General features: G+C 43.7%; 2 protein-coding genes across 2 annotated transcripts; one reads left to right on the top strand and one right to left on the bottom strand.

The window, feature by feature from the left end:
- Positions 1 to 349: 349 nt before the first annotated feature.
- On the top strand, positions 350 to 6100 carry MED31 (mediator complex subunit 31). The gene is made up of 4 exons (XM_052803014.1): positions 350 to 479; positions 3639 to 3716; positions 4373 to 4469; positions 5211 to 6100. Exons 1-4 carry the CDS (start codon positions 470 to 472, stop codon positions 5401 to 5403), a joined length of 378 nt encoding a protein of 125 aa, XP_052658974.1. The 5' UTR covers positions 350 to 469; the 3' UTR covers positions 5404 to 6100.
- A 549-nt stretch (positions 6101 to 6649) lies between these two features.
- TXNDC17 (thioredoxin domain containing 17) lies at positions 6650 to 9211 on the bottom strand. Its single transcript, XM_052803015.1, has 4 exons — positions 9033 to 9211; positions 7962 to 8043; positions 7591 to 7666; positions 6650 to 6941 (listed from the first exon to the last, which is right to left on the bottom strand). Exons 1-4 carry the CDS (start codon positions 9172 to 9174, stop codon positions 6873 to 6875), a joined length of 369 nt encoding a protein of 122 aa, XP_052658975.1. The 5' UTR covers positions 9175 to 9211; the 3' UTR covers positions 6650 to 6872.
- Positions 9212 to 9213: the final 2 nt, after the last annotated feature.

The following is a 9213-nucleotide window of genomic DNA, read 5'->3' as shown; positions in this document are numbered from 1 at the left end:
AAGGGACCTTATATCAGTATCTAAAAACGAGTGCAGAATGAGGAATCCTGTCATCGTACGTCTGAGAAGGATGAATGAAAGTTTTCCCGAGGAACTCCCTTTACCAGGGGAAAACTGCAGCGCGTGAGGCGAAGGCAGCACTGGCTCGACCCTTGCTGCGCTCCACGCTCTCTGCGGACGGAGTACGCGGCTCTGGAGCCCGCTCCCGAGCGGTCTTCACCGCCGCTCCCGCAGCCGGCGGGGAGCGGGCTCCGCTGCCGCCGGCCCGAGGCCCGCCGCGCCGCTCGCCTTCCCGCCCGCCCCGCGCGCACGCACCGCCCCGCCTTCCCGCCCGGCCCGTTGCCGGGCAACCGCCGCCGCCTTCCCGGCGTGCCTCAGTGCTGCTTGCCGCCGGGCTTCCGTCCGCCGGCAGCGGTGGTCCTCGCCGCCATCTTGTGCCCGGGCGTTTCGCGCAGCCCGGCGGGCCGCCATGGAGACAGGTGAGGGGTGGCGGTCGCCGCCGCCTCCCGGGCGCTCGGGGTGCTGGGCCCAGCGAGACCGCGCGGCGACGGTCGGGTAGGCCCGAGCGCTTGCGGCCCGGGGAGAGGCCGCCTGCGGTCCTGCCGCACAGGAGCTGGGGCCGCCCTGGCGGGGCGGCAGGTGCCGGGCGGGTTCTGAGCCCGCTCCCTCGGAGAGGGGGGCTTGGGGCAAGCTCCTGCTGCCCAGCGGCCCCTCCCGTTTCTGCCCTGGTCTGGCCGGCTGCGGCGCCCCGTTGCCGTTGTTCGTGGAAGTACCCGCGTCCGCCCCCCGAGGCCGTGGGAGGGGGGTAAGTGAGAGGGCGTCAGAGGGCGCGTCCGTGGTGGTGGAGCTAACGCGCCTTCCCCAAACTCTTATCTAATAGCTTTTGCCACGGGTGGCACCCCCACCTCCTTTTTAACATCTGCCCTTGATTCAGGAATCGGAGCTGCAAATCTGGGAGCACAAGGCCTTCGGTCAATCCCAGTCTGTCCTTCATCTTTATTCCTGTGCAAAGCATTGGTTTTCACAGTTCTCCACGAGCCCTGGGCTAGTTGTTATGCCTGGATAGCTTTTCGGAAAAAAGGTGGCGTGTTTAGATGCAGCCTTTTCAGAAACATGTATGTCCTGGTGTTAAGGTCTGTCGATGGCCGCATCTGGGAACTGAGAGTTGGCCTCAGAGTCCGGTGAATGAGTGGTCTCTAGTGGTAACAGCAGGCCTCTGAGAGTTGAGAGCCTGTCTTCCACCGAGAAGGGTTTGCTGTGTGTTCGTTGTGGTTAAGACTTAGGCGTTCTCCTTATTGTTACCTGTGTTCTCAACTTGCATTGTACTGCCCTTGTATTCTCTGCTCAAGTTTCTTATGTTTTTTGAAGGACATAGCCATTTCTCTGCAGTATGGAAATGCTTGGAGGTATGAGGTGGAGCTGCTAAGGAATTAGAGACTTGTTACTAAAACATAATGGCAAATAGAATTTATCAAATTACTATAATCTAATTTCTATGTCATAAGTTTTATAAGTATTACATAAATAATTTCTTCTCCTTAAAATATTTTATTTAGTCTTTGTTGATGCTACAAAAATTAAAAGAACTAAAGGCAGTGTGGGCTATTTTAAACAGATTAAAAAATGCCTGGTTAGTAATTTGTAAAAAATAATCTAAAATGTAGAATCATCATTTACATGGATTTTTTTTTTTTTTCCTGTCAGGATCACCCTAGAACTTATGTTCTCAATGAAATATTTAATAGCTTTCAAAATTAATACAAACTTCGGTGATATGGTGAAAATAGGTGAGGGAAAATCTGTAATAACCAGCCTGGATCAAATAACATTGTTTACACCAATAGCAAAGAGAGGCATTTTTCTAGAATATGGTGACAATGAAAAAGAAAAAAAAAATAAAATTAAGATACTTTCTTATTTTTAGAATCATGCCATCAAAGTCAGTTGATTCTTCATTCCTCTTTTTTGGTATGGTAGCCGCCACCTCATATAGTCATGGGCATAGATGCAGAAATTAAGTGAATTTCTTATGACCACTGCTAAACACGCAAAAACTGTCAGTACCCAGCTTTGATTTGGTATTGGGTTCAAGTAAGTAGGCTGTTATTCCATATTTCATCTTTCAAGATGGGACTGTTTGGCAGAATATCAGAGTAGTTCATGTTCAAAGGAACCTTTGGAGATCATCTAGTCCAACCCCCTGCTCAAAGCAGGGTCAACTAGACTGGATTGCTCAGGACCTTGTCTAGTAAGGTCCTCAGTATGTTCAAGGATGAAGATTCCACAGCCTTTCTGGACAACATGTTCCTACAATGAATCACCTTCACAGTAAAAAAACCCTAAACACCCCCACCCCCCCAAACCCAAAACCAACCCCCCCCCAACTTATGTTTAAGAGGAATTTCCTGTATTTCCATTTGTGCCCGTTGCCTTTTGTCTTTTCTCTGGGCACCACTGAGAAGAGTTTGATTCTGCCTTCATTCCCTCACATCACATATTTATACACATTGATAAGATCATCCCCGAGCCTTTTGTTCTCAAAGCTGAACACTCCCAGCTCTCTCAGCCTCTCTTCGTATGTCAGAAGCTCCGCTCCTTTAATTATTTTTGTGTCCCTTCTCTGGACTTGCTTCTGTATATCCATGTCTTCCTTGTCCTGGGGAGCCCATAATTGGATGCAGCACAGCAGATGAGGTTCCACCAGTGCTGAGTAGAGGGGAAGGATCACCTCCCTTGAACTGCTGGCAATGCTTTTCCTAATGCAGCCGAGGATGCTGTCGAGCTTCTTTGCTGCAGCAGCTCACTGCAGGTCATATTCAACTTGTCCACCAGGACCCCAGGTCCTTTTCTGCAAAGCTGCTTTTCAGAAGGTTGGCCCCCAGCCTGCACTGTTGCACGGGGTTATTCCTCCCCAAGTGCTGGACTTTGCATTTCACTTTGTTGAACTTCATGAGATTCCTGTTGGCCCATTCCTCCAGCCTGTTAAGGTCCCTCTGAATGGCTGCACAACCCTCCTGTGTTTCAGCCACTCCTCCCAGTTTTTTGTATTCTGCAGACTTGCAGCGTGTGCAGTCTGTCACATCATCTAGGTCATAAAGATGTCAAACAGCACTGAATCCCTATCAACCCCGATGGTATACCAGTAGTGATTTATGTACATTGTACTGTGAGAATGCTGCAGTATTCCTACTAGTGTACTATATCAAGATACCTTTCTGGAGAAAAAAAAAAAAAAAAAAATGCTGCCTTGCACTACTTCTAAAAATACATACAGCTAAGATTTCAATGGGCGAAACAGTTCCCTGTTCTTACCTTCTTAATTTTCGCTGTACAAATATTCCAGGCTTCTTGCTCTTGCCTTTCCTTTCACTCTAAACAAAGTGTCAGTGGGTATTCCTCCATTTTTTGCACTTGCTTGACTGTAAAAAAAAAAACCCACCCCAGCGTGTTTATTAATGCAGGCCCAATGCTGATTCATGTAATGAAGGGTTTGCTAAATGAATCTGTATATATTATGGGGAGTTACTGCTTTTTCTCCTGTTTAAACACGTTATCTCTATTTGTATGGCTCCAACTGAGAAAATTACTTTCAAATCTACTGTGTGGGTCCAGTTCTTACTGGTTTTCTTGTATATCAGATGATACAGGAAATCGACTTCGGTTCCAGCTGGAGTTAGAGTTTGTTCAATGTCTGGCAAATCCAAATTACCTCAACTGTGAGTACTTAAAAATAAATATAAGGATCCTGAGGAATGAATATAGTTTAATGGTGTTTATTATTACTGGTAATGTTAAACAGGGCAAGAGAGGGCTAAATAAAGAAAAGAGAATGGGTATTTCACAGCATAAAGGTAGTCTGTAAATAATTCGTCTAGATTTCTAACAGGTGGGTTTTTTAAAAATGCAAAATGTTTTATTGGTTGAAATAAAAAAAAAAAGTGCATCTATCTGGTGGAGGAAAAAAAAAGTTCAAGTCTGTAGTTAAAAAGTAATGTCAAGTTAACAGTATTCCTTTATCTGAAAACAGAATTTTACTAACGTTAATAAGTTTCAGGTACTATACTTAATTCCCTGCCAATTTTGATGCTACAGTCAAAATTTCCTCAAAAAGCTGTTCTCTTCCTTGCTGTTGTATGAAAGATACATACCGTAAGGGAGATGAGACTAATTTATTATGCCTAGTATGTTGACATAAAAATATATTTTTCCCTATGGTTTTTTCATTTTTGAATTAGCAAAATTTGATTGTAATTATAAAGTTTTGACTAAAGTGCCTCTTTGTATAGTTTTATGAATATGTATTCTTCAAGTTTGGCAGACTTTTTTTAATGCATCTGTAACTGACAATTCCTTATTTGTCATTTTATTTCAGTTCTTGCACAAAGAGGCTACTTCAAAGACAAAGCTTTTGTAAATTATCTTAAATATTTACTTTATTGGAAAGAACCTGAATATGCAAAATACCTGAAGTAAGTGTTAAAATCACTTAGGTTTCTGCATTTTAATGATTTGATGTTTACGTTGTTATGTACTGTATAGCAGCATGGCAGTATTTGATTGCTCTCTGTAACCTTACCTTTGTCCTCCCCACTGTGTTTGTATGCAACATAAATTTTCCTGTTTCCAACAGTCCAGATGTAGCAAGAATAGATAAAATTACACAACTTGTCTTTCACGAGTCATTTATGGAATCTTCCTTTTGCAGCCTTTATCTGCGCTTTGCCATTTGTTTAAAATAAAACTATTGAACATTATGGTACAAAGCTACTTCAGTTAGGCCCAGTAAGTACATTTTAAGAGTAATTTTGCATTGTTGATGCTTATGTGAAACAAAGGATGACTTTGCATTTTTGTGAGTGTGCAAGCTCCAAATTTTGGGAAAACAGTTCTTGGTTATGTTCTTTAAGTAAGCTCTGGAAACAAATATTGTAGTTGTTATGTATTTGCTTTAATAAAATCTAGCCATTAGAAGAACTACTCTAAGCAAGCATGTATATGCATTTATAAAGTGTTCCTGGACTCGTTTCCTAGCCTAATACTGAAGTTACTGAGTTACAGTGTGTGGAGTATGTACAGTCTTAAGTGGTTTGATATGCGAGTAAAGCACATACATGATAAAACTAAAATAATGAACTGCAGAATTATTGGAGACTCCAGTTTTAGTGTACCTTGTAAAAACTTGTATTAAAGTATGTTTATTTTTAATCCAGGTATCCTCAATGTTTGCATATGTTAGAGCTGCTCCAGTACGAACATTTCCGCAAAGAACTGGTAAATGCTCAGTGTGCTAAATTTATTGATGAGCAACAGATTCTTCACTGGCAGCACTATTCACGGAAAAGAATGCGCCTCCAGCAAGCACTTGCAGAGCAGCAGCAACAAAACAACACCTCTGTAAAATGAAAAACGCTTGGAAGAGTGATGATAAGGTGTACTTTGTGTCAGTTGAAGTATTTACAAGAGAGGGATGAACCCTTTTGTAGGTTTGGCTCTGGGTGCGTGTACATTTAATTTTTGATTTATCAAGTGACTGGGTTTTTCTTTCATCAACTTCTTTAAAGATACAAGACTGATAAACACCTACTTCTGCAATTTATTTTGTAGCATGGACAATTTTGTAAGAACATTACTTACTGTAGTTATTGATTCCTCTTGATTTTGAAAGCAAAACATAGTTGTGTTACTTACTGACATTTAAGTATCTAATAAAAAGTGTAGCTCAGAAGTCTGCTCTTAGGAGGCATTTTCCTTGGAGAATAATGATCTGTCTCGAAGTGTGGCTAAGAACTCCCTCATGTACTACTTTTTACAACTGCAGATGAGCAAAGTTGAAGTGATGATATTGTACAAAATCTAAATTATGGATTTTTGCCTTGAAACGGAGCTGAGCTATTACTTGTCATTTCTGTTTGCCTGGTAATCATTGTTGCTGGGGTCTTACAGAGTTTTCCTTACAGCATGTTTTACAGGTAGAAATCAAAGTGTGATGAGATAAGGACTGCAGGTGGAGCAGAGATAAGTAATAATAAACTTTGCAGATACTCAACAGAAGGAAATAGGCTGTAGCTGTATCTGTTCCATTAAAGTCAGCTTACTTTAATCTTGGTTTTCTGCCAGTGAAATAGTGGCTGCTCTTAGGCTTCTCTACAGTACGTGTAGTGAAAAGAATTTGCATTACGAAAAAAGGTGTAAATGCTTGCAGTATTGGAGAAGCATTTGCCATTTATTCCTGTATAGTTTTTATTGTAAGAACACAGATCTTGGCAGCTGTCAGGGATTTAATTTTCATATTTTAGATTGTATTTGTACTGCATTCATGTTATACTTCATATCCTTGTAGGAACAGGTACTGCAACTGTTAACCTTTAACATGTGATCAGTGACACCGAAGACTGTCAGCCTTCAGCTTATCAAACTTAAGACTGAACAGATATGCCATTAAACATCTTTGGCATTGAAAATTTAACTTAACAGCTTCAGTAGCTATGTGAAGTCAGATTTAGGAAGAATAAGGAGGTTTTTCTGTTTCTCTTACCCCCCCCCCCCCCCTTATTCACTATTGAAGGTATAACGTGGCAGTTAGGTTTTACTCTTCAGTAATTGTAGACTTCGCTCCGTTTGTAACATGAGCTCAGCTCCTCTGAAAAGAGACTGTTTGCAAACTCAAGTTTATTTGAACATGAAAGGAAAGATACAGTTTTTTGTTGCAAGATTTTAGTGGAAGGTTTGGACCTAGAATTTAATGACACTTATTTTGACTACTCTGAAGTAATTAACCATGAAAGTTTTTTTAAAAGTTTAAGGATTCCTTGAAAGGACACTGCACATAACTTGAGATCAACATCTTCGTAAATGATTGACTACTGGAGGATTTAGTCTTCAGTAAACAACATACGCACAAGCTCTGCTTTAAAACATTCTTCTTCAACCAGCTTCTGAGGCTGAAAGAAAAGTTAAGATGTTTTAGGGGCAATTCAAAAACCTGTTCTAGACTAGAGCCATTTGTACATACTAACATTACCCATACTCCAGCAATTGTTTTTCGGGGGAGGGTAGTGGAGTAGAGTGGAGCAAGCAAGGTAAGAAAATTGAAAAATGCCTGAAGGTTTTCTGGCCTTGGAAGATGCATTTTTAAGAAAGTAACTACTAATTTAAATAATATGCACAAGTTGAAACTTGAGCTGTAGTCTGTCTGAATCAAGAGTGTACTGCACATAACTTGTTTCACTCCTGTAATTCAGCATTTGGATTTTTTAAAATTTGAGGAGCTGCAAGTTGGGAAGCTAACAATACATTGCTATGAATTTTCTCTACCCCTCAACCACTACATGCTGAGTGTACATATTTTCTTTACTATATATTTACTATAGACAACATTATACAGAAAGCAGAGTGGTTCTCTCTTGAGGAACTGTTTGAGCCAGGAAGAGTGCATGGGTGGGAGCAGAAGAGCTGTTCGTAATTGTCTGCTCTTTTTAAACAAGAGAGGCTATCAGAAAACATGCATGACTAACTCATTTAGTGCCATAAGCTCCTGCCAGTTTCCCATTTGAATGCCTGTAGATCCCAAACATACAATAAATCACTTACTGTTCCATATTTAAGTAGTGTAGGCACTCCTGTTAGTTTCAGATTCTTCCTGAATTCATTGTTGGGATCTTTCCAGCTGTTCAGGAAGAAGGGGTTAAGGACAGCTTGTAGAGGTGCAGTTTGAAGTCAGCCTGTTAAAATTCCTTCAAAATGATAATTCAAAGGTCTTTGCCTCACACCTCCCCAACCCACTTCTCAGAACAAGCATGCAGATAGTTCACACTAGGGATAGTGTAGACCTCAAAACTGAAAAAAATGCTTCATCCCTTGTAGAAAAGGACAGTTCGGTCAATTGTTCCAACGGGTTAGTTAACCTTCAGTCCACGAATAGCAAAGTTCTATCAGTTGTTGGCATTAAAACAGTTACTTACTAGGCTCTGTCTCCTACTAGGCAGTAGATGAATACAGACTCATCAGGCATGTTATGAAGTTCCCTCCTCACAACCGGTTCAGCTAGAGAGTAATTTTTAAAATCTGTTAGTAGTTAATACTTTTACTGTGCTACAGAATTGTATGGATCTACTTTGACCAGCAAGGCTGCTAATTAATGTTAGTCTGCTTCAGGTAGGGATCTGTATTTTGTTTCCTCTGGTTATCCACAAGCTTTGCAGAATTTATTACATGCTCAGTGTTGAAGGGACTTGTCTTTGAGTAAAGGCCAATTTCTGCTTTAACAAGTAACAAAAATAGTAACTGTCCCCTGTCTGTACAAAAGCCCACCAGAACAGCAGTAAGCAGTCGCCATATGTACTCTGTCATGTATGATCCAGAAAGTTCAGTGCTATCTTTTCTGAGGAACTGCCTTCATCTTCTACTGCCAGATGCTGGCTGGCAGATCACTTCTGCCTCTGGACATACAAAGCAGAGGTGAGTTAACTGATGATAAGATTCACATCTAATTGTTTGCTGGGCCTCTGCACCACCCTCTGCTGAACAACATGTTACATTACATGCCATTCAGCGGAATGCGGCTAACAAAGCCGAGAGCAGGACGGACAGCTTGTTACCGAGGCAGCGGCTTTAGCTAGCTCCTAGTCAAGGCTTACGCTGCGGGTAGCGCCGTTAGCAGTTACGCTGGTGCCTGCAGCTAGAGCTTGAAACCTGGACCTCGCCCAGTCCAGTCACGATCCTCGACAATGGAGGCTGGGTAGGGAGGCGGGATGTTGCGAGGCCGCTCTGCAGCAGGAGCTGCCGGTGGCCTACCTTCCCTGTTCCAGGAAGGGCACCCGCGGCCCCTCAGGCAAATGGGAGAGACGGCGCGTACCGGCGGGCTGCGGCAGCCGGCCCGAGGGCGGGCCGGTCAGCACGGTCCCCGTGGGGCTGAGCGCGAAGGCGGCCCCGCCGCTGCCGGGGGCCCTGCGAGGGCCGAGGCAGACGGGCGCTCCCCCGCCGCGCCCCCCGCAGCGGGGAGCGGGGCGTCCCGCCCGCCCCGCGGGCCTCACCCGTCACGCAGTCCGGGCACCAGCTCCTGCCCTCGGCGTCCTTGTCGCCGCAGAAGAGCGCGAAGATGGGCCGGCCGTGGTAGCGCTGCGCCGTCTGCACGAACTCGGGGTACCCGCGGACCTGCTTCTCCTCCCAGCCCATGGCGCCCGGCGGAGGCGGGAAGGGGCGGGCTCCGTCGCG

The sequence above is a fragment of the Harpia harpyja genome, chromosome 12 (assembly GCF_026419915.1).
Source record: "Harpia harpyja isolate bHarHar1 chromosome 12, bHarHar1 primary haplotype, whole genome shotgun sequence".
NCBI lineage: Eukaryota > Metazoa > Chordata > Aves > Accipitriformes > Accipitridae > Harpia > Harpia harpyja.
The sequence above is the reverse complement of the archived record's forward strand: the minus strand, read 5'-3'. Positions and strand labels throughout refer to the sequence as shown.